We start from the raw sequence: 25875 nt of genomic DNA, 5'->3' as shown, positions 1-25875 counted from the left end.
TGGAGTATATGCCGGTGTATATTTAAAGTGTACCTGGATGGCTGTACCTCCGATGAAACCAACAGTGAGACAGTGCTCAGTCTGCATTTTTATGCACCCTCAGTATGCTCCCAAATTGGGCCACACTCTGCAATAAAAAGTCTGTAGAGGTTCTAAACTCGCCTCAGTCTGTCCTACAGGGTTGTGTCATTCTGTCTATATTTTGTACAGTCTTTACCTCCAGTTGCCCAGTGATGTTGGTGACAGTCTCTCCTAATACAAGTTTTTCTTTTTCTTCTTTTTTTTTTTGGGGGGGGGGGTAGTTTGCGAGGTACTAATTGATTACAGCAGTTAGTTGCTACTGTGACATTACCTTTCAATCGGGCAATATTGTTTCTGTCTTTATTCAAGGATAACAGTGTAATCTGTAGCTGTAAAAGCTGCCTGGCCACCCTTTTCCATATACCCTCTTTATTCTTGATACTGTGCTCCCACCCAATTTCTCCCCATTGACAAGATTTTATCACATTCTATCTACTGAAAGTTTTACTCAGAACATGCAGTGTAGAGCCATTTGGAAACCCAATCATCCATAAAATGGATGAATTATGTTTTGACCGTTCCTTAACCTCCCTGGCGGTTAATTTATTTTTGAAATTGGGCAAAAATCCTTTTTTTTTAATTTTTTTGTTTTGTTTCATGTAAAGCTACCAGAGTGGTAGCTACATGAAACACCACTAGAGGGCGTATGTGGCCCTCTAGTGCGATCGTTGCCGGCATCAATAGCAAACAGGGGAACGCGTATATAACGCGTTCCCCTGTTTGGCTTCTCCTGCCGCCATGGCGACGATCGGCATGACGTCATGGACGTCAGCCGACGTCCTGACGTCATGCGCACTCGATCCAGCCCATAGCGCTGCCCGGAACTCATTGATCCGGGCAGCGCAAGGCTCTGGCGGGGGGGGGGGCCTCTTCAGCCGCTGCGTGTGGGCGATCGCCGCAGAGCGGTGGCGATCGAGCTGTGCGCGCGGCTAGCAAAACGCTGGCTGCGCGCACAGCACTTTGAATGGGGCGAATCGCCCCAGCAGGCCCTGAGAAATCCTCCTGCGCGGCATAGCCCGAGCTCAGCTCGGGCTTACCGCCAGGGAGGTTAAAGGACCACTTGAGCAAAAATTGTAAAATGCATATAGATACATACAAATAAGTACGTTTCTTCCAGAGTAAAGTGAGCCATAAATTACTTTTCTCCTATGTTGCTGTCACCTTACAGTATGTAGTAGAAATCTGACAGAACTGACATGTTTTGGACTAGCCCATCTTCTCAAGGTGCTTCTCAGGGTTTTTATTTTCAAAAGCACTTAGTTGCTCTGTCCAACTGCCAAAACAGTATGCACAGAGGCTGGCCAGCATCTTTCTATAAATCCTTTTCAGGGAGTGTCTTTATAAAGAATAAAGGCCATACTTTTATCTCCCATGAAGAGATGGAGTAGTCCAAAACCTGTGGGTTCTGTATTTCTGCTATCTACTGTAAGTGACAGCGACATAGGAGAAAAGTAATTTATGGCTCATTTTATTCTGGAAGAAACGTCTCTTATTTGTATGTGTTTACATATATTTTAACCACTTCCCCTCCCCCGGGACAAGTAACTAGGTCCTTGCAAGTTCCCATAACTTCTTGCAGGGGCGCAACTTTCAAGGCCCCTCCCCGTGTAAATGACCGCAGCTGTCTGAGCCGGCGCCGTCATTCACAAAACCCGTCCACGCATCACTTCCTCTATGCGTAGTAATACTACGCAGGAGAAAGTGCGCAGCGAGTGGCCAAAAAGTAAAATTACATCTACATTTTTTTTTCAATAAAGGACTTATTTAGAATTTATTTTTACATTTAAATTAACCCATGACCTCCCACACTCCTCAAGTCACTCCCCAAAATTTTTTGAAAAAATGAAAAAAAAAAAAAATTTTTACAAATAAAAAAAAAAATACATGAAAAGTTACCTTAGTGACTGAACCTTTTTTAATCTGTATGTCAAGAGGGTATATTACTTTATAAATTATGGGCTTGTAATTAGAGATGGATGCAAAACTGAAAAAATGCACCTTTATTTGCAAATAAAATATTGGCACCATATATTGTACTAGGAAAATTTTTAAACGTTGCAGTAACTGGGACAAATGGGAAAATAAATTGTGTGGGTTTTAATTACATTAGCATGTATTTTTAAAACTTTAATGGCCGAAAACTGAGAAATAATGAATTTTTTCCATTTTTTTCTTATTTTTCCCGTTAAAACAGTTTTAGAATAAAATAATTCTTAGTACCTCCCAAAGAAAGCCTAATTGGTGGCGAAAAAAACAAGATATAGATGGTTTTGTTGTGATAAGTAGTATTAAGTAGTTCCATGTAGTAGCAATTACAGGACACTTCTACCATATACCGGTAACTGGTAATTGAACATTCCTTTTTATAGAGAGAAAAAAGTATTTTAAGTGTTTATCATTAAGGCTCCCTGCACTTCAAATCCGTTTTGCGATTCCGATTTGCAATTCTGATTTTCCCTGATTGCAATCAACAGAAAAACGGAGGAGAAAACGCAGCATGCAGTAACGATTAAAAATCAGAATCGGATGTAAAAATCGGAATCGCATGCAGTGTGCAGGGAGCCTAAAACTTGCGCATTAGTTAGGGCCTGGCTCATACTGAAAGAGCTCTTTCCAAGTGCTTGTGATTTTAAAAGCTCTTGCTAATGTAATGCTTTGTGTATTCTCACTTGAGCAATGGGATTTAATAAAAATCACCCATAGCATTGCATTAGCAAGAGTTTTTCAAATCACTAGCATTGAAAAAAGCTCCTGCAATGTGAACCAGGCCTAAGAGCTGGAATCCTTTGAGCTTTGTAATGTTATTATGGAAGTATGGATTTTTTTTCTATAATGTCCTCTTTAGTTGTTCATTTATACTGGCAAACATTCTGGACTTTGTCATTGCTATAAGAAATTCACATGCTTTTTTAGCATGGTGTGTGCTTATTTTCCTTTCTTTGGAAAAATCTTATGTACTTCCTTCACTGAAGTTCAACAAAAACCTACTAGCAGCTCGTAATCGGGTGAAAAATGCTCAGTATATGCATATTAATTATTTCATAGATATACATCTGTAAAAATATATAACATAACTACAGTACTAATTTTAGAAAAGCACCTTTTTAATTTCAACCTTCCTCCTTTGGTAAAGGCTACATCGATGGATGCATCTCTTATGGGAGAAACAATACCTCGTGATGATAAGACAAAGTTGCTGAAGGCTGCTTTTTTGCAGTATTGCAGGTATTTGACTTTTCTTTTCTTACTGTTCAGAATTGTGGAAGTCACCCTGAGTTTAAAAAAAAAAAAAAAAAGATTTACAGCCTTTGCTTGGTCACACCAGAACATAGTGATAGTTTATGAAGGGATGGCAAGTTAACAGTTGTGGGCTTTGCGTATGTCGTAATCAGTCCATGTTGTTATGGATTTATTAGAAAAAATGTTTTGTTTTTGGTTGTTTGCGCATACTGCCCTAGTGCAAGCACAGACATACTCAACAGCGATGGAGGAGAGGCACAGCCAGGACCGCACAGTAGCAGTGGCCTGCTGACTGGCCTGTCGCCGGAAACGAAACCAGCTCTCTGCAGGGGATCGGAGGATTGGTTTGTCCCGGCGCGGGCACAGGACGCCTGCAGGGGGCTGGTAGAAGCCCCAGGTAAGTTAAAATCTTGTGACTTGCTGGTTCGCATTGCAAGAGCTAATGTGAAGTGCTAGTGATTTGGAAAGCTCTTGCTAATGCAGTGCTGTGGAGGATTTTTATAAAATCACATCGCTCAAATGAGCTCACACACATAGCATTACATTAGCAAGAGCTTTTAAAATCACACCAGACGTACACACACAGACGTACACACACACACAGATGTACACACACACACAGACGTACACACACACACAGACGTACACACACACACAGACGTACACACACACACAGACGTACACACACACACACACAGACGTACACACACAGACGTACACACACACACAGACGTACACACACACACAGACGTACACACACACACAGACGTGCACACACACACAGACGTACACACACACACACACACACACACGTACACACACACACAGACGTACACACACAGACGTACACACACACACAGACGTACACACACAGACGTACACACACAGACGTACACACACACAGACGTACACACACACAGACGTACACACACACACAGACGTACACACACACACAGACGTACACACACACACAGACGTACACACACACACAGACGTACACACACACACAGACGTACACACACACACAGACGTACACACACACACAGACGTACACACACACACAGACGTACACACACACACACAGACGTACACACACACACACACAGACGTACACACACAGACGTACACACACACACAGACGTACACACACACACACGCAGACGTACACACACGCACACGCAGACGTACACACGCGCACACGCAGACGTACACACGCACACGCAGACGTACACACGCACACGCAGACGTACACACGCACACGCAGACGTACACACACACACACACAGACGTACACACACACACACACACACACACACACACACACACGTACACACACAGACGTACACACACACACAGACGTACACACACACAGACGTACACACACACACAGACGTACACACACACAGACGTACACACACACACACACAGACGTACACACACACACACACAGACGTACACACGCACACGCAGACGTACACACGCAGACGTACACACGCACACGCAGACGTGCACACGCAGACGCAGACGTGCACACGCAGACGTGCACACGCACACGCAGACGTGCACACGCACACGCAGACGTGCACACGCAGACGTGCACACGCACACGCAGACGTGCACACGCAGACGCAGACGTGCACACGCAGACGCAGACGTACACACGCACACAGACGTACACACACACACACACAGACGTACACACACACACACACAGACGTGTACACACACACACACACACAGACGTGTACACACACACACACACACAGACGTGTACACACACACACACAGACGTGTACACACACACACACAGACGTGTACACACACACACACAGACGTGTACACACACACAGACGTGTACACACACACATAGACGTGTACACACACACACAGACGTGTACACACACACACAGACGTGTACACACACACACAGACGTGTACACACACACACACACACAGACGTGTACACACACACACAGACGTGTACACACACACACACAGACGTGTACACACACAGAGACGTGTACACACACACAGGTACACACACACACACGTACACACGCACACGTACACACGCACATGTACACACACACACACACACACACAGACGTACACACACACACACACACACACACACAGACGTACACACGTACACACACAGATGTACACACAGAGACGTACACACGTACACACACACACACACACACACAGACGTACACACAGAGACTTACACACGTACACACACACACACAGACGTACACACAGAGACGTACACACGTACACACACACACACGCACACAGACGTACACACAGAGACGTACACACACACACACACACGTACACACGTATACACACACACACACGTACACACGTATGCACACACACACACACAGACGTACACACGTGTACACACACACACACACACACACGTGTACACACGTACACACACACACGTGTACACACGTACACACACACGTACACACACACGTACACACACACACACACACACACGTGTACACACACAGACGTACACACGTACACACACACACACACAGACGTACACACACACACACAGACGTACACACGTACACACACACACACACAGACATACACACGTACACACACACACACACACACAGACGTACACACACACACACACACACACAGACGTACACACACACACACAGACACACACACACACACACACACACACAGACGTACACACACACACACACACACGTACACACAGACGTACACACAGACGTACACACACACACACGTACACACAGACGTACACACACACACACACGTACACACAGACGTACACACACACGTACACACAGACGTACACACAGACGTACACACACACACACAGACGTACACACACACACACACACACACACACAGACGTGCACACACAGACGTACACACGTATAAACACACGTATACACACACACACACGTACACACGTATAAACACACACGTACACACGTATAAACACACGTATACACGTACACATAGAAAGTACTTTTCTTTCAGAGTAAAATGAGCCATACATTCCTTTTCTCCTATGTTGCTGTCACTTACAGGAAGTAGTAGAAATCTGACATTACCAACAGGTTAAGGTCTAGTCCATCTCTCCATAGGGGATTCTAAGCATGGCATTTATGCTGAAATAGCCAATAGATTTATCCAAAGATGCTGGCTGGCCTTTCTGCTCACCATACACTTTTTTTTTTTGGAGTTAAAGCAGCTGCCATGCGCTAAGTGCTTTTGAAAATAAAGAAATCCCTGAGAATCACCCATTAGGAGATAAGCTATTCCAAAACCTGTAGATTCTGTCAGATTTTTATTACTTGCTGTGACAGCAACATAGAAGAAAAGTAATATATGGTGTCACGGACGGTTGCGGGGCCGCATGCGCGTCCTTTAACCGCCCGTGAAGAAAAGCGATCGCACTCGATTCTCTGCATCGATTGCGCTTCAAATCGATACAATCTGGGTTGAGTGTGTAGGGGCAGCTGAAGTCCTTTTTTCAGCAGAGAGATAGCACCAGCCCAACTGCTGGATGGCTCTTTTGATATGCTAATGAGCCTGGGCCCAGAGAGTCCCTGGCTTCAAGCTGTGCTGATGGCCCATCCATCAGGTATAGACCATGACAGAAGCAATCTAGTTGGGAGAAAAGCCAGACCCTCCGGCTCCCTCCCAGCAGGGGAGCTGACACCTAGCTAGCTGCCCCAAACTTCAAAGAGCCTTTGCCTGGGAATGACCTGCTATCAATCCCAGGGGTATATCATATTCCATAAACGGCTATATGTGTCATATTTTCTGTGTTGCCAGGCTGGCAGACCCTCCAAACTAACAGAGCATGCTTGGCCCTATCTGGCGCTGGTTCTGAAGAAACTTCAGACCATTCTGAGGGAAAGACTGCCAGTTAGGCAGTTCGAAAGTGCCCTGCTGATACCACAAGGGTCCCACCCCTCATGTTTGGTATCAGGCTGCTGGGTACATCGAGGCAGACCTGAAAATATTAGTAAATCTGCCCTGACCTGTACGGTTCTGTGAAATAGAGCCCATATATGGTTAAGGTATGATTTCTGCTTCCCAGGACAAGGGGAGGACTCATCTCATGTCCTAAGGGGGTGTGTGGGCCTGCCCTCACTCCCTCCTACTGAATCAGGGGCATAAGAATGGCAGAGGAGCCAAACTCAGTGTCCTCCACCCTGAAAACATCTTGAACTCATCGGTGCCAGCTTGAGGATATGCTGGCATCCACCTGGTCTGAACTCTGAACTTTGATTGAAACCCAGAACTCTGATTTTTCCCACAAAAAAAGGACATCTTTCCAGGAACTAAGTATTTTTCTCCCTTCTTTTATTTTTTATACTGGCTATTACTGTTTTAATAATTGTTGATTTTAATAATTGCCTGTATATATTATTTATATTGCTGTGAATAAAAGACTTCCTCCAAGTCATTCACTGTTCCGCTACCCTGCTTATCAGCACACACAGAACTGATCCCGGGTCTCTGAAGATACGCTACTGTTTGTTTGTTGTTGGCTAGACAGAATACCGTGTGTTTAACCGTTTTATTCGCAGGACTAGTCAGTCAGTAAATCGGGTCCACTGGCCCATACCAGTGGTGGTGGCAGATACCGTGGAATCGTGTGTACGTTGTAATTACCCGTGTCTCACAGGCTCCCTTCTGAGTTGTCTGCGGCTAATTCTTAACGGTTCCTGCGCATTGACTGCGACCAGAGTTCGCATGATCCGTGCGCTGGCACCGTTTAGAAGGCTAAGTGCGGTCAGCCACTAGGGCTCCTGTGACATATGGCTCATTTTACTCTGGGAGAAATGCACTTCTTATCTGTATATGTTTACATATATTTTAAGTTTTAAGATTTTCGCGACAGTGGCCCTTTCATTTGGAGCTGTTAATTGCTACAGGACATGACAGTTTACAATATGAACCTGTACCCATATTAATTGTAAATAACACATTTTTATAATTCTTAACTTTTACAATATTGTTTTTGGTATTTTTTTACAGGAAAGACTTAGTTGGCTCACAGTGCATGGCTAATCGTCTGTTTCCAGTTGACATGGAATTGGATGAGGATAATGAATTGGATCAAGCAGTTTCTCAAATAAGCACAGACTTGGTAGATGACTATCCTGCTTCTGATCCTAGATGGGCAGAGTCAGTACCTGATGGTGAGATGAATAAAGTATCATTATCAATGAGTATATTTTAGTTAGTGTTATATAAAGGCAAATTATGAATATAGTAGTTTAAACTAATTGGCAGACTTTTTAATATCTACATCTTCACTTGACTTGTTTTGAACACAGAGATTTTTTTTTTTAATGGAATTTTCTGACATTGCTCAAAACTGTTCATATGAAAATGTAAACCAATATCTACTCACACAAAATACCTGATTGCATAAGCTTTTCCCCCTTTTTAATATTAGCAGCCTACATCATTACTACTACAGCCATTTGTTTCATAGTCCCATAAGTTAAATGGAGATCAGCTGTGTGTAATCACTGGGTTTTGAAACGATTGTATTATAATTTCATATGCACGTAGAATGTCCATTATGGCATACCTTACATCAGGAGTGCCCAGTGGGTAGATCGCGATCTACCGGTACTTCGTGAAGGACTTCATAGTAGATCCTGACCGCACTACATTTTCCATTCTGTATATACAATAGTGTTCCTAAAATTGTACATGGGTAGAGTAGCTCACAAGCCGAAGTGTGGGCACCTCTCTGCCTTACCCCATGAAGAGGAAAGTTCTCTCTAAGCAACTCTGTGAAAAGGCGATTGCTAAATTAGGACTAGAATATAAGAACATTTAGAGGTCACTGAATACGCCAGGTAGCACAGTGAAATCTGTCATAAAGCACAGCTGTACATCTATCCAGAGCAGACTATCCATCAAAAGTGAGTGACAAAAAGTAGATTAGTGGGAGTGGCAACCAGTAGCCTTATGCCAGCTCTGTGGTGCTTCAAGCCTCAGTAACAGAGATTGAAAAGCCTATGCATGCAGATTTGGTTTGGGTGCTTTACATGTTGCAGGAGTGGCAAAAAGAGAACCACCAGTTAGTAAAACTCATTTAACCACTTGAGGACCTAGGGCTTTACCCCCCTTAAGGACCGGCCACTTTTTTTCCATTCAGACCACTGCAGCTTTTACGGTTTATTGCTCGCTCATACAACCTACCACCTAAATTAATTTTGGCTCCTTTTCTTGTCACTAATAAAGCTTTCTTTTGGTGCTATTTGATTGCTCCTGCGATTTTTACTTTTTATTATATTCATCAAAAAAGACATGAATTTTGGCAAAAAAATGATTTTTTTTAACTTTCTGTGCTGACATTTTTCAAATAAAGTAAAATTTCTGTATACATGCAGCGCGAAAAATGTGGACAAACATGTTTTTGATTAAAAAAAAACCCATTCAGTGTATATTTATTGGTTTGGGTAAAAGTTATAGCGTTTACAAACTATGGTGCAAAAAGTGAATTTTCTCATTTTCCAGCATCTATGACTTTTCTGACCACCTGACATGTTTCATGAGGGGATAGAATTCCAGGATAGTATAAATACCCCCCAAATGACCCCATTTTGGAAAGAAGACATCCCAAAGTATTCACTGAGAGGCATAGTGAGTTCATAGAAGATATTACTTTTTGTCACAAGTAAGCGGAAAATGACAGTTTGTGACAAAAAAAAAAAAAAAGTTTCCATTTCTTCTAACTTGCGACAAAAAAAAAGGAAATCTGCCACGGACTCACCATGCCCCTCTCTGAATACCTTGAAGTGTCTACTTTCCAAAATGGGGTCATTTGTGGGGTGTGTTTACTGTCCTCGCATTTTGGGGGGTGCTAATTTGTAAGCACCCATGTAAAGCCTAAAGGTGCTCATTGGACTTTGGGCCCCTTAGCGCAGTTAGGCTGCAAAAAAAGTGCCACACATGTGGTATTGCCGTACTCAGGAGAAGTAGTATAATGTGTTTTGGGGTGTATTTTTTACACATACCCATGCTGGGTGGGAGAAATATCTCTGTAAATGACAATTTGTTAATTTTTTTTACACACAATTGTCCATTTACAGAAATCTTTCTCCCACTCAGCATGGGTATGTGTAAAAATACACCCCAAAACACATTATACTACTTCTCCTGAGTACGGCAATACCACATGTGTGGCACTTTTTTGCACCCTAACTGCGCTAAGGGGCCCAAAGTCCAATGAGTACCTTTAGGATTTCACAGGTCATTTTGAGAAATTTCGTTTCAAGACTACTCCTCACGGTTTAGGGCCCCTAAAATGCCAGGACAGTATAGGAACCCCACAAATGACCCCATTTTAGAAAGAAGACACCCCAAGGTATTCCGTTAGTAGTACGGTGAGTTCATAGAAGATTTTATTTTTTGCCACAAGTTAGCGGAAAATGACACTTTGTGAAAAAAAACAATAAAAATCAATTTCCGCTAACTTGTGACAAAAAATAAAATCTTCTATGAACTAACCGTACTACTAACAGAATACCTTGGGGTGTCTTCTTTCTAAAATGGAGTCATTTGTGGGGTTCCTATACTGTCCTGGCATTTTAGGGGCCCTAAACCGTGAGGAGTAGTCTTGAAACAAAATTTTTCAAAATGACCTGTGAAATCCTAAAGGTACTCATTGGACTTTGGGTCCCTTAGCGCAGTTAGGGTGCAAAAAAGTGCCACACATGTGGTATCACCGTACTCTGGAGAAGTAGTACAATGTGTTTTGGGGTGTATTTTTACACATACCCATGCTGGGTGGGAGAAATAACTCTGTAAATGGACAATTGTGTGTAAAAAAATCAAAAGATTGTCATTTACAGAGGTATTTCTCCCACCCAGCATGGGTATGTGTAAAAATACACCCTAAAACACATTATACTACTTCTCCCGAGTACGGCGATACCACATGATTGGCACTTTTTTGCAGCCTAACTGCGCTAAGGGGCCCAAAGTCCAATGAGTACCTTTAGGATTTCACAGGTCATTTTTGTTTCAAGACTACTCCTCACGGTTTAGGGCCCCTAAAATGCCAGGGCAGTATAGGAACCCCACTAATGACCCCATTTTAGAAAGAAGACACCCCAAGGTATTCCGTTAGGAGTATGGTGAGTTCATAGAAGTTTTTATTTTTTTGTCACAAGTTAGCGGAAATTGATTTTAATTGTTTTTTTTCACAAAGTGTCATTTTCCGCTAACTTGTGACAAAAAATAAAATCTTCTATGAACTCACCATACTCCTAACGGAATACCTTGGGGTGTCTTCTTTCTAGAATGGGGTTATTTGTGGGGTTCCTATACTGCCCTGGCATTTTAGGGGCCCTAAACCGTGAGGAGTAGTCTTGAAACAAAAATGACCTGTGAAATCCTAAAGGTACTCATTGGACTTTGGGCCCCTTAGCGCAGTTAGGCTGCAAAAAAGTGCCAATCATGTGGTATCGCCGTACTCGGGAGAAGTAGTATAATGTGTTTTGGGGTGTATTTTTACACATACCCATGCTGGGTGGGAGAAATACCTCTGTAAATGACAATTGTTTGATTTTTTTTTACACACAATTGTCCATTTACAGAGAGATTTCTCCCACCCAGCATGGGTATGTGTAAAAATACACCCCAAAACACATTATACGACTTCTCCTGAGTACGGCGATACCACATGTGTGACACTTTTTTGCAGCCTAGGTGCGCTAAGGGGCCCAACGTCCTAATCACAGGTCATTTTGAGGCATTTGTTTTCTAGACTACTCCTCATGGTTTAGGGCCCCTAAAATGCCAGGGCAGTATAGGAACCCCACAAGTGACCCCATTTTAGAAAGAAGACACCCCAAGGTATTCCGTTAGGTGTATGGGGAGTTCATAGAAGATTTTATTTTTTGTCACAAGTTAGTGAAAAATGACACTTTGTGAAAAAAAAAAAAAATCAATTTCCGCTAACTTTTGACAAAAAATAAAATCTTCTATGAACTCGTCATACACCTAACAGAATACATTGGGGTGTCTTTTTTCTAAAATGGGGTCAGTTTCTGGGGTTCCTATACCGCCCTGGCATTTTACGGGCCCAAAACCGTGAGTAGTCTGGAAACCAAATGTCTCAAAATGACTGTTCAGGGGTATAAGCATCTGCAAATTTTGATGACAGGTGGTCTATGAGGGGGCGAATTTTGTGGAACCGGTCATATGCAGGGTGGCCTTTTAGATGACAGGTTGTATTGGGCCTGATCTGATGGATAGGAGTGCTAGGGGGGTGACAGGAGGTGATTGATGGGTGTCTCAGGGGGTGGTTAGAGGGGAAAATAGATGCAATCAATGCACTGGGGAGGTGATCGGAAGGGGGTCTGAGGGGGATCTGAGGGTTTGGCCGAGTGATCAGGAGCCCACACGGGGCAAATTAGGGCCTGATCTGATGGGTAGGTGTGCTAGGGGGTGACAGGAGGTGATTGATGGGTGTCTCAAGGTGTGATTAGAGGGGGGAATAGATGCAAGCAATGCACTGGCGAGGTGATCAGGGCTGGGGCCTGAGGGCATTCTGAGGGTGTGGGCGGGTGATTGAGTGCCCTAGGGGCAGATAGGGGTCTAATCTGATAGGTAGCAGTGACAGGGGGTGATTGATGGGTAATTAGTGGGTGTTTAGGGTAGAGAACAGATATAAACACTGCCCTTGGGAGGGGATCTGCGGGCGAACTATTGGTGTGGGTGGGTGATCAGATTGCCCACAAGGGGCAGGTTAGGGGCTGATTGATGAGTGGCAGTGACAGGGGGTGATTGATGGGTGGCAGTGCCAGGGGGTGATTGATGGGTGATTGACAGGTGATCAGTGGGTTATTACAGGGAAGAACAGATGTAACTAATGCACTGGCGAATTGATAAGGGGGGGGGGGGGGTCTGAGGGCAATCTGAGCCTGTAGGCGGGTGATTGGGTGCCCGCAAGGGGCAGATTAGGATCTGATCTGATGGGTAACAGTGACAGGTGGTGATAGGGGGTGATTGATGGGTAATTAGTGGGTGTTTAGAGGAGACAATAGATGTAAACACTGCGTTTGGGTGGTGATCTGATGTCGGATCTGCGGGCGATCTATTGGTGTGGGTGGGTGATCAGATCGCCCGCAAGGGGCAGGTTAGGGGCTGATTGATGGGTGGCAGTGACAGGGGGTGATTGATGGGTGGCAGTGACAGGGGGTGATTGATGGGTGATTGACAGGTGATCAGTGGGTTATTACAGGGAAGAACAGATGTAAATATTGCACTGGCGAATTGATAAGGGGGGGTCTGAGGGCAATCTGAGCGTGTAGGTGGGTGATTGGGTGCCCGCAAGGGGCAGATTAGGGTCTGATCTGATGGGTAACAGTGACAGGTGGTGATAGGGGGTGATTGATGGGTGATTGATGGGTAATTAGTGGGTGTTTAGAGGAGAGAATAGATGTAAACACTGCGTTTGGGTGGTGATCTGATGTCGGATCTGCGGGCGATTTATTGGTGTGGGTGGGTGATCAGATTGCCCGCAAGGGGCAGGTTAGGGGCTGATTGATGGGTGGCAGTGACAGGGGGTGATTGATGCGTGATTGACAGGTGATTGACAGGTGATCAGGGGGGATAGATGCATACAGTACACAGGGTGGGGGGGTGATCAGGAGGGGGCAGTGGGCAGGGGGGGAGATAAAAAAAAAAAATAGCGTTGACAGATAGTGACAGGGAGTGATTGATGGGTGATTAGGGGGGTGATTGGGTGCAAACAGGGGTCTGGGGGGTGGGCAGGGGGGGGGGTCTGAGGGGTGCTGTGGGCGATCTGGGGCAGGGGGGGGGGAAATCAGTGTGCTTGGTGCAGACTAGGGTGGCTGCAGCCTGCCCTGGTGGTCCCTCGGACACTGGGACCACCAGGGCAGGAGGCAGCCCGTATAATACACTTTGTAAACATTACAAAGTGTATTATACACTTTGTATGCGGCGATCGCGGGGTTAACATCCCGCCGGCGCTTCCGTATAGCCGGCGGGATGTTGCGGCGGGTGAGCGGCGTCAGGCGGAGGATCGCGTCACGGATGACACGATCGCTCCGCCCATGCTCCTACAAGGACCGCCGCCTTTGGGCATGAGCTGGTCCTTGCGGGGTCCACTTCCCGGCCGCCTCTGTGCGTTAGGCGGTCGGGAAGTGGTTAAGAACTACTCTCCCGCTAGGGTCCATGGGAGACTCTGAAAAACGGTAGATATGACTTTGGTCATGTGGGAGCAATATCATGTATAGCAGTTTGGCCGGTTTCCAAATTACCGCCATAGCCGGTAATTTCTACAGCGACCTGTGGCGGTGCCCAAATTATCAGGCACGATCTGCGCCTAAATGAACTGATTTGGGGAGGAAGTGCACATCTGCCATCCATTTACTGTAAGGTCCATAAGTATTGGGACATCAACACAATTCATAACCTTTTTGGCTCTATATACAACCACAATGTATTTAAAATGAAATGAACACTGCTTTAACTGCAGACTGTTGACTTTAATTTAAGGGTATTTACATCCAAATCAGGTGAACGGCGTAGGAATTACAACAGTTTGCGTATGTGCCTCCCACTTGTTAAGGGACCAAAAGTAATGGGACAGAATAAAAATCATAAATACATTTTTAATACTTGGTTGCAATTACAGCTTGAATCCTGGAACGCATAGACATCACCAGACACTAGGTTTCATCCCTGGTGATGCTACGCCAGGTCTCTACTGCAATAGTCTTCAGTTCCTGCTTGCAAGTGAAATGCATGCTTAGTTAGATTCAGGTCAGGTGATTGACTTGGCCATTGCATAATATTCAATTTCTTTACTCTTCGGTTGCTTTTGCAGTATCCTTTTGGTCATTCTCCATCTGCACTATAAAGCGCCGTCCAATGAGTTCTGAAGCATTTGGCTGAATATGAGCAGATATTTCCTGAAACACTTCTGAATTCAACCTGCTGCTTTCGTCAGCAGTCACATCATCAATCAAGAGCAGCAATCCTTCATTATATGGTTTCTTCCTAGCAGAAACCCAGCTATTTCATGTTCATTACTTCCCTCCTCTGTCCAGTATCTTCCTCTTCCATGTGGAGCCCTATGTACAGATTTCCTAAGTCCTCCTCCTCCTTTAATATGAACTAAGAAAAATGTTTACAACAAACAAAAATATACAAGCTTCAAAAAAGAGTAACCTATTAAAAAGACTCTGTAACAAAACAAAAAAAAGTGCCCCTGGGGGGTACTTACTTAGGGAGGGGGAAGCCTCTGGATCCTGTTTAGGCTTCCCCCGTCGTCCTCCATCCCATAGTGGTCTCACTTGGCCCCTCCAAAGCCACAGCCGACAATTTGTCAAGCTATGTAGTAGGCGCAGTAGCGCCTGCAATATTTACCTTCCTTGGCTCCAGCTCAGACGCAGTAGCGGCTCCCTGATGGGCTAAGGTGGAAATAGCCGATCCCAGTCGGGTCCGCTCTACTGTGCAGGCGACTTGTGCCTGCGCAGTAGAGCGGACCTGACTGGGATCGGCTATTTCCGCCTGATCCCAAGCAGAGAGCTGCTACTGCGCCCGCACTGGAGCCAGGAAGGTAAATATTTCCCTACCTGCCTGCCGTTCAGGGGGGGGGGGGGGGGGCGAGACCACCGTGGGATGGAGGATGGTGAAGCCTCGATAGGATCCAGAGGCTTCCCCCTTCCGAGGTAAGTACCTCCAGGGGCAATTTTTTCTGTTACAGGTTTTCTTTAAATAGCCTGTTGTAAGAGGAGTATACCATGTGTTTAATTCAATGATTGTATTCTTTTTATATACAGAAGCTGCTTGTTCAAGTAATACTTCACTTATTCTTTTGCATCAGTTGGAAGATAAAATGAAAGCACATTCATTCTTTCTGGATTTTCTTCACCAGGTTAGTGTGTTCACAGCAATTTACATATTAGTAGCAGTAGGGTATTGTACCGTGTTAGCCATCAGTAAAAGCAAGAAGTTTTAAATCAGGATGATGCCATTTATTGGCTAACTAAAAATGAATAAAAATAAGCAAGCTTTCGGCCTTGCAGCCTTCGTCAGGCTTATATCCTGTAAGTTTGCAGGCTGGTGGTACAGACAGCTTATATACATGCAACATCAAAAGGGAAAACAGATATTTTTTTTCAAGCATAAATATATGTCATTAAGATGCCTTAATTCAAACAGACCACCTGAATGGGGTTAGAGGTTATTAGCTAAGATAAGGATCCTTGTTTACGCCATGCTCACAGACCTGGGATTAGGATTGACCCAGAGGTATCGTAAATTCTTAGTTCACAAGTTCAGCTAGAATGGCTGAGAAAGTTTAAATATCATCAGTCTCATACCAATATAAAAAAATGTTGTCCTTATTCAAACCGTTCTGCACAGCTTTGAACCAATTTATAAATTTTGGTTCTACTGTTAATCAATCATTTGACGTTTTGAAGCCACCCTTCAGGGCAGTGACACGAAGATCATCCATGCTGTGTCTGTTGGATCGAAAGTGTGTAGCAACTGGGAGTCCAGATTTGGTATCATTAATAGTGTGCCTGGGTCCATTCATACGTTTGCGCAGAGTTTGTCCAGTTTCTCCCACGTACAGAACATTGGGGCATGTAGCACACATGATCAGATATACCAGATTGGTGGAACCACAGGAAAATGTACCTTGTACTCTGTAATCCTGTTGTGAACCTGGTATCGTTACCCTGTCAGTGGAGTAAATGTGTCTGCAGGTCCCACATATTTTTTGTCGGCAGGGTGATGTTCCGTTTTGTTGAGGCCTATTCAAAGAACTCCTGACAATCATCTGTTTTAGATTGTGTGGTTGCCGATATGACAAGAGGGGAGGTTTAGGGAATATCTTTCTCAGTCTGTGATCCTTGTGTAAAATGGGATGAAGTTCCTTAGCAATCCTCCTTAAGATTTCCAGGTGTGGGTTGTAGGTGACAACCAAAGGGACATGTTCCTCTTTCTGGTTTTGCTTATATTTCAGGAGTTCAGTCCTGGGGATGATGCTGGCTTTCCTCATTTGGGCCTCAGCCATAGGAGGACTGTACCCTTGTTTACATTTACATATATATAAACTTAGAGGTCTATTTATCAGTGTATTCTAGCAGATTCCCCAAATATTAGTACATTTATTATGACTACAGTAAAGGAAAGGTTGTCTCTTCACATTGTTTGTGTAATGTGACTTCTGTATTTTTTCATACAGGTTGGACTTTTTGACCTATTGAGCACGTGTCAGACAAGAGGAATTACTATGGCAACTCGATTATTGCTCTCTGAACACGCAGAGAAACTGTCAGCTGCAATTGTTCTGAAGAATCACCATGCCAGGCTTCCTTTACTGGTTAATTCTGCTATACAGCTTGCACTAAACAAAAGAATGTGTTCGGTTCCACAAAACCTTACTGCTGCTGATGTCTACTTTAGAGAGGTAAGATGCTTTTTTTAACCACTTTTTCCACCACTACAGTAGATCTACATCCTCTGTGACTTCATCTAAGCCACAAGGACGTAGATATGTCTTGTAACTGAAGCACAGCTGTGCACGATTGGGCTTGCTCCTGTGCAAACTTTATGCACAATCTCCTGCAGCACTAATTGGTGAAAGGAACTATACGTTCCCTGAGCTAATAAGATAGATTTTTGCCAGTAAAGATACTTATAATTTCTCAGGTCATAGTGAAAAACACTGCAGCATTATTTCAGAATCAAATATCTTCACCATAAATTGTGACAGGAACATAATTTAAGTTTTGTGATAAACCGTAGACATAGCCAAACAAAATGTGTGTTTTTTTTATCTACAATAGCGCATCTTCTTTTTAAACTGGAATTGGTAAAACTGAGAAATCCTTTTTTTTTTCTCTGTGTTTTTTTCCTCTTTTTCCCATTACATAAGTAAGGATAAAGTAGGTAGGTGTCATAAGTAGGTATAAAGTTATTGCTGATTAAATAGGGACATAGCTAAAACTTCAAAACTGTCTGGTCCATAAGTGTGAAACAAGGTCTGGATGTGAAGTGGTTAATTTCTATTTGTTAAACTTGGCGTATATTGCTTAGATATATGTTGAATTAGCAACCCAGCCAAGGTTAAGGTCTGTTATTAAGAATGATAAGAATTATTCACCCCCTTGACATTTTTTCATGTTTTCGTCATGAACATTGTTTCTCAACATTATGATAGCATATACCCCTTTTATAAATGACTGTGTTTACCAGGTACCGCCTGTCCTTTTATGGGTAACCTCAATTCAAGTACCCATTGACACATATATATTTGTTGGGAACTCCTGCCAGTCTGTCTTCTTGTGCCTATCTTGGGCAGTCATCCTCCAGGCAATTCTGTCTTCTGGCTGTTGTTCACTTGCTAGGTATGGTAGGGGAGCTATGCGCAAAGGAAATAATAAAACCCTACCTAGTCTATCCAGATGTAGTTATGTCCCATCAGTCTCCTGCAGATTTGAGCTGCTCTGCTCAGATGGGATCATGCAGACATATTGCCTCAGAGTCTTCTATATTTTCTCTATTCTTGTCTTGCTGGAGCAGCTTCCTGTGAGTTTTCTATATCTGCTTGCTGTCTTTAATTTGCAAGTGAGTATGTAAAGTGCCTAGCACATGAAATAACTATGCTGTGTTCCGTTTTTCCTTTCTCTGCCTGAAAGAGTTAAACATCAGTATGTAAGTGGCGGTTCTTAACGGCGTCTGGATTTGATCATTTCAATTAGATCAGATAATGTATTAAATGTGCAGGCTCAAGAACATTTAGTAAATAGTGATCACAACATGGTAACGTTTGATCTGGTGACTGATAGTTCACGGAGCAGCGGAACAAATAAAACGATGAATTTTAGAAGAGCAAAGTTCAATCAACTCTTGCAGGCACAAAGTTTGGTGAACTGGGATAATGTACTACAAGGGGAGGACACTGAAGGGAAATGGCAAGCTTTTAACCACTTCAGCCTACAGGGTTGAGATTTTTTTTTTACATCTGAGCAACTTTCACCTCCCATTTATTCGCCAATAACTTTAGCACTACTCATCACAATGAATTGATCTATATCTTGTTTTTTCCGCCACCAATTAGGCTTTCTGTGGGTGATACATTTTGCTGAGAATTAATTTATTGTAAATCCATTTTAACAGGAATATTAAGAAAGAAAAATGGAAAAAAATCATTATTTCTCAGCTTTTGGCCACTATATTTTGAAATTAATACATGCTACCATAATTAAAATCTATGTACTTTATTTACCAATTTGTCCTGCTTATTACACCATTTAAATTATGTCCCTATCACAATGTATGGTGCCGATATTCAATTTGGAAATAAAGGTGCATTTTTTCAATTTGCGTCCATCACTATTGAGAAGCCCATAATTTAATAAATCATATTGATATACTCCTTTGACATGAATATTTAAAAAGTTCAGACCCTTAGGTAACTATTTGGTTGTTTTTTTTTTATTATTATTGTACATTTTTTTTTTTCATTAAAACTTGTATGTGGGTATTTTTTGGTGTGGGAGGTAAACAGGGGATTTTTCATGTTTGAGGCTACTTGCACACTAAGACGTTGCGTTAGGTGCCATGTTAAGGTCGCATAACGTGCACCTAATGCAACGCCTGGTGCTCTTCGATGTGGACGTCAGAGTGAGCCGCGTTGTGCAGCTCACTCTGGAGTCCGTGATGCGTACTCTTGGACGCATGCGGCATCACGTGGTCCCGCCGGCCAATCGCCGCAAAGGACGGCCGCTCCAGGAAGTAAACACTGCACATCACAACGTGCAGTGAATATTAATTAGCCATGTGCCTGGCCGCTCTCCGCTCCTCCCCAACATTACTGATCATGTGCAGACAGTCTAACGCGGCTTAAGCCGCTGTAACGCTATAGTATGCTGCACTTTCTGAAGAACGTGCAGCGTTACATGTAACGCAACGTGGGCAGTGTGAACAGCCCACTTGTGTTACATTGCTGTGCGTTGGGGGAGCGTTACAGGCTGCACTAACGTGCGCCTGTAAGTGTGTTGAAGCAGCCTGAAAATGTATTTATTTAATAAAAAGAGAGTTTTTGGTGTAGTTTGCTACTTGGCCACAAGATGGCCACAGTCAAAAAGTCCTGGGAGCGATCAATCTTGCTCCCAGGAAGAAGAAAGAAGACCAGAGCTCAGAAAAGCTGCAGCGTCTGAAGAGACGCTGTCGGCTTTTCTCCGGGGGGGGGGGGGGGGGGGTCCGATCAGTGAAAGGGATTTATAATCCCTTTCATTGATCGCTGGGCTAACGGCCAGCAGCGGGGGCGCGCACGGGGGGCCCGCGGGAGCACGCGCAGCCTAGCTGGACGAAAATTTTCATCCAGTTAGGCTGAAGTGGTTAAACTTACTCTCAATCTATATTGTAGTAAATATATCCCTTATGGAAACATCATCTAGGAATAAAAAAAAGCCTCTATGGATGAATGGAAAGGTTAGAGATAAAATTAAGTGGAAAAATTTCTCTAAGGTTCTAAAAGAGGAGGGGTCCGAGGCTACATTACTACCGTTACTAAGAGATACTATACAAGACTTCATAGTAGAAAAATATCTTATTTCTCAGCATCAGCATGGGTTTACTAAAGACAGGTCCTGTTTGACTAAAATGCTCAGCTTTTATGAGGTAGTGAGCGCTAATATGGATATTGGGAATGCTGTAGATGTTATATACTTGAACTTTGCAAAGGCCTTCGACACTGTTCCACACAAACGTCTGGTGCTAAGGTTGAGGATGCAAGTACTGAAGAAGAGTCTGTGTGCATGGATAGGGAACTGGCTGGGTCCAGTGCTCTTCAATGTATTTATTAATGACCTTGTAGATGCAGTAGAAAGCAATGTTGCTATTTTTTGCAGATTATACAGAATTGAGCAGAATCATCATCTCTCATGAAGAAGTGGCATATTGCAATAGGATCTGGATAGGATGGCTTTATGGGCACATAAATGGCAGATGAAATTCAATGTTGAAAAATGTATAGTCATGCATTTTGGTCGTGCCAATGTTCTAGCACCATACAAAATAAGCAGGATATAGATGGGGGTATCAAACTTGGAGAAGGACTTAGGAGTACTCATCGCCAACAAGTTAAATAATTGTATTCAATGCCAAGCCGCTGCAGCTAAAGCTAATAAAATTTTGGGATGAATTAAAATAAAAATACAAACTCGAGATGCTAGCATAATATTGCCCCTGTTTAACTCTAGTAAGGCAACAGCTGGACTATGGAATTTGGTTCTGGGCACCACATCACAGTAAAGATATTGCCGTTTTGCAGAGACAAGCAACACAATTGATGCGAGGGATGGAAGTTCACTTACCAAGAAAGGTTAGATAAAGTGGGTTTATTTTCTCTGGGTAAAAGACGCCTTAGAGGGGATCTAATTAGCATGTATAAATACCTCAGAGGGCAATATAAAAGCTTGGCGGATGAACTTTTTGTGTCCTTTCTCAAGCTCAGTTAGCCTTAAGTTTCACAAGCAAATTACACAATTTATATACTAGAACCACCATGTATCTACCAATCTTAGATCAACATTTAAAAATAGCCATTCAAAGCAAGTCCAAAGTCAAATGGACCTGATAGAGAACTGCTCTCTAACATATAAGAGTGTAGCTGACCAATGGCAGCAGACTTGCCCAATCCTTGCTCTGTTTCTTATAAATGCAACGTCACCCGGCATCACGCCCCTGCAATACAGGCTTCCCCGTCAGATCCCTGCATATCACTATAGCAGCACCTCCCTTCCGGGGCAGACTCCGATGTATAACTGGGATGAACAATAATGGTAAATGTAAAAATAAATATAATACAAATAAATGATAGAAGAATGAAATTAAACAAAAACAGATGAAAAAATAATAATGAAAGGAATATAAGAGAATAAATGAACTTATGAAACAAAGTACAATATATGCAAAACATATAGAACGTTCAATAAAATGGCCAAACCTAAATAAAGGGTATTAAGTCTAGCTCTTTGTTCATACCCCCGGTCTCCATAGTATCCAGAACCTTAAACCAATGTGCCTCCCTGTTCATGAGCCTTGAATGCCTATCACCAACTAGTTGTGGTGTTTCCACCATTTCAAGATTTTGATATCGTAGTTAATTGACATTGTGGCGGTTTTGGTTAAAACGAAAGTGAACAGCTCTGATAGTATATGTATGTGTCGAAAAACTTTTTTTTGAAAGGGTTGTTTGGTTTTATCCACATTTAATTGGCCACAGGGACACTTCAATGCGTAGACCACATATCTTGAGTCACACATGAAGTGTCTTCAAATCTTGAATTTAGTACTCAGGCAGAAGTGAACAATGTCAGTACCTTTTGTGGTTTAACATTCTCGTCTGTGACAATAGAAGCAATGCAACAAAATTGACTTTTAGGGATGGAGTGCCTGGTGGAAGGCGGTGAAAATGACAATAATCCAAAATGGAATTGACATCTGTCACTAAGGCGCCATCCACCAGATGCACCAAAGTTTCAAGAAATGGAATCTCACTGGGATCACTATGCATAGTGAGATGTATAGTAGGACATCTGTCCATCATGGACTGAACAATATGCAAATCTATGCAGCTTGAAAGTGGACCAATCATATCCTGCCAAGGTGAAATTCGATTGGTCCATTTTCAATCTCAAACTGCATATATTTGCATACAAAATTTGCAAAATTGTGAATCGGCTCAGTTATTGAGATCTCATTGACCATCCCTACTTTTGTGCCCAGTCATATTATTGATGGTTGCTGTATTTTTCCTTCAACTCAGGTGTCACAGATGGATATAATCTTTGAATGCTTTGTAGAACAAGAAGAAGCTGATTTACAAAATACAACAATGGACTCCACGGACTGGGCAAATGTCGTTGTCGATGTCAATATGATTTTAAAGGTATTTTTCTCCTATATATAATCTGAGACTTCAAATTATAAACTTGGTGATAACAAATGTAAACTTTAAAACTGTGCCCTTAGAGCCATACTAGAGACATTATCAGTTCGTGCCTTGCAGGAATGTAGTATAGCTCTGTGAAATTTATAGGCTGTAGGCGCACTGTACACCAGCGGTTCTGGATGTGTTCGGCTGTCGGGGAGATAAAGGAGTGATTATTCAAAAGTGATGCAAAGCTAAACTTTGCTGTTTTAAAGCTAAACTTTGCTGTTTTAAAGCTGAATAATTGCAAATACCTCCTGTTTTAAGAAGGCAAATGTACTGTATATTGAGCAAAACTGTACCCTATAACTGTTACAGCACAGTGCTATTCACCTCCTTGACTTGGAGAATTCAGATATGTATAGCTAAATTCACTAGATCTTCTGACCGGCAATAATCCAGAATAGTGCAGCTCCGTTCTCAGATTAGGCTTCAGACTTCTGCAGACTAATTCTTTCTAAATAATTCTTGTAATATACCGTATATACTCGCAAGCAAGCCGACCCGCATGTAAGCCGACCTCCCAACTTTTACCTGAAAAACCAGGAAAAGATTGACCCCCATATAAGCCCGGGGGTAGGAAATGCTGGCCGCGTGATCCCTCCGAGTGTGTCCCAGTATAGCTAGTATAGTGCCCAGTATAGCTAGTATAGTGCCCAGTATGGGTAGTATAGTGCCCAGTATGGGTAGGTAGTGATCCAGTATAGCTAGTATAGTGCCCAGTATGGGTAGGTAGTCCCCCAGTATAGCTAGTAAAGTGCCCTGTATAGCTAGTATAGTGTCCCAGTATAGCTAGTATAGTGTCCCAGTATAGCTAGTATAGTGTCCCAGTATAGCTAGTATAGTGCCCAGTATGGCTAGTATAGTGCCCAGTATGGCTAGCATAGTGCCCCAGTATAGCTAGCATAGTGCCCCAGTATAGCTAGCATAGTGCCCCAGTATAGCTAGCATAGTGCCCCAGTATAGCTAGTATAGTCCCAGTATGGGTGGGTAGGTAGGTAGTGCCCCTCCCGCTCCCCCCGCGGCCGCCGCTGCTATTACCTTAGGCGGCGCCGCTTCCTCTATCCCCGTCCTGCTCCAGTAACTAATTCACAGCATCGCGCCCCTCAGCGGCTGCTGTGATGACTGAGGAAACCATAGAGAGCGGCTTCCTGTTACTATGGGAACCGCTCTCTATGGTTTCCTCCGCCATCACAGCAGCCGTCGAGGGGCGCGCTGCTGTGAAGTAGTTAGCGGAGCAGGACAGGGATAGAGGAAGCTGCGCCGCCTAAGGTAATAGCAGCGGCGGCCGCAGGGGGAGCGGGGAGGGGCACTACCTACCTACCCATACTGGCACATGACTCACAAGCAAGCCGACCCCCCAACTTTTGGGCCACTTTTGGGGGGTGAAAAATTCGGCTTGCTTGCGAGTATATACGGTAGTTGGCTTGTTACCATATCATAAAATTACAAGATTTTGGGATCCCTCAAAACTGACATAAGGTGACCATCAATCATACAATGTTGATCATACTATCTTATCAAATCTATGTAGCAGAAGGGTAAACTAAAGGTAGCTATTAATTATACAATCTTGATGTGGGATCACTTAAAAAATATCAATTCAAATTCCATTCACTTTACTACATATCTCTTCTACTACTTAGATTTGAAGAGCTAGTACAAAAAAAATTGCATCATTACTGGGCATCTTCAGCGAATATACCTTAAATGGATACTTTTAGATAGGTCCTCGTATTACATAGAAATGATAAGATTGTACAATCAAGACTGTGTCATTAATGAACACCTTTAAGGTGCTTACACACGTCTGATTTTTTTATGCCCGATTGTCGTTCAAACCAGACGTTTGAACAGCTTGTCATTCAAACAAAAAGTCGTTCAGACTCCTTGTACACACAGACGACAAAACATTTGAAATGCTAATCACAGCTAATTTAAATGTCGTTTGACTGGTCAATGGACTGGATAGAACAATGGACTAGATCAAAGGACTGATCAAAGGGGGGCGTGGCCGGCCGGCAATGTGAGCAGACACGTCTCCCACAGCTCCCGCTCTGATCCTGCAACATAGACCCTGTGTGGCGGCAGAAACCCTTCGTTTTTGCTCCAAACTCAGTCCGCTGGGAAGGAGATTACTTGGAGATTCGCTGGCACTGTTTTGGAGGTCGAAATGGCTGTCGTTCGCAAGGCAAAGCTCCGGGAAGAGAAAGGCTTGGTAGACTCTCCGAGGAAACAAGATGGCGCTGTCTCGCTGCAGACCCGCTCGCAGAAAGCTGGCACCCAGATGGAGGCTGTGGCTGCTTGGCTGGAGAAATTTGCTCATCAGGCTAACAGGTCAGTGGAGAGAGGACTGGGGAGAAGTTGAGGGGGATCAGCGTGAGACATAAGGCCCTGTTCAAGATGGTGCAGATATGAAGTGGGAAACTGACATGGCGTCAGAAGTACCTGCTGTGACCCAAATACAAGCTGTTAGATCCGCTGGGCGGATCGCTCAAAACCAGTCTTATCACCCGAACGACAGTCTGTAC

General features: G+C 43.5%; 1 protein-coding gene across 1 annotated transcript in view; it reads left to right on the top strand.

Moving 5' to 3' along the window:
* The window catches only part of NUP133 (nucleoporin 133), a 175379-nt gene that overhangs the window by 108123 nt on the left and 41381 nt on the right, over nucleotides 1-25875 (top strand). The window contains exons 13-17 of the mRNA XM_068231837.1: nucleotides 3215-3306; nucleotides 8371-8534; nucleotides 16173-16267; nucleotides 17588-17812; nucleotides 23180-23302. Coding sequence (XP_068087938.1) covers nucleotides 3215-3306; nucleotides 8371-8534; nucleotides 16173-16267; nucleotides 17588-17812; nucleotides 23180-23302 — 699 coding nt within the window. The remainder of the gene's footprint in view (nucleotides 1-3214; nucleotides 3307-8370; nucleotides 8535-16172; nucleotides 16268-17587; nucleotides 17813-23179; nucleotides 23303-25875) is intronic.

Source organism: Hyperolius riggenbachi, chromosome 4, assembly GCF_040937935.1.
Source record: "Hyperolius riggenbachi isolate aHypRig1 chromosome 4, aHypRig1.pri, whole genome shotgun sequence".
NCBI lineage: Eukaryota > Metazoa > Chordata > Amphibia > Anura > Hyperoliidae > Hyperolius > Hyperolius riggenbachi.
This window is presented reverse-complemented; position numbering and strand designations above follow the sequence as displayed.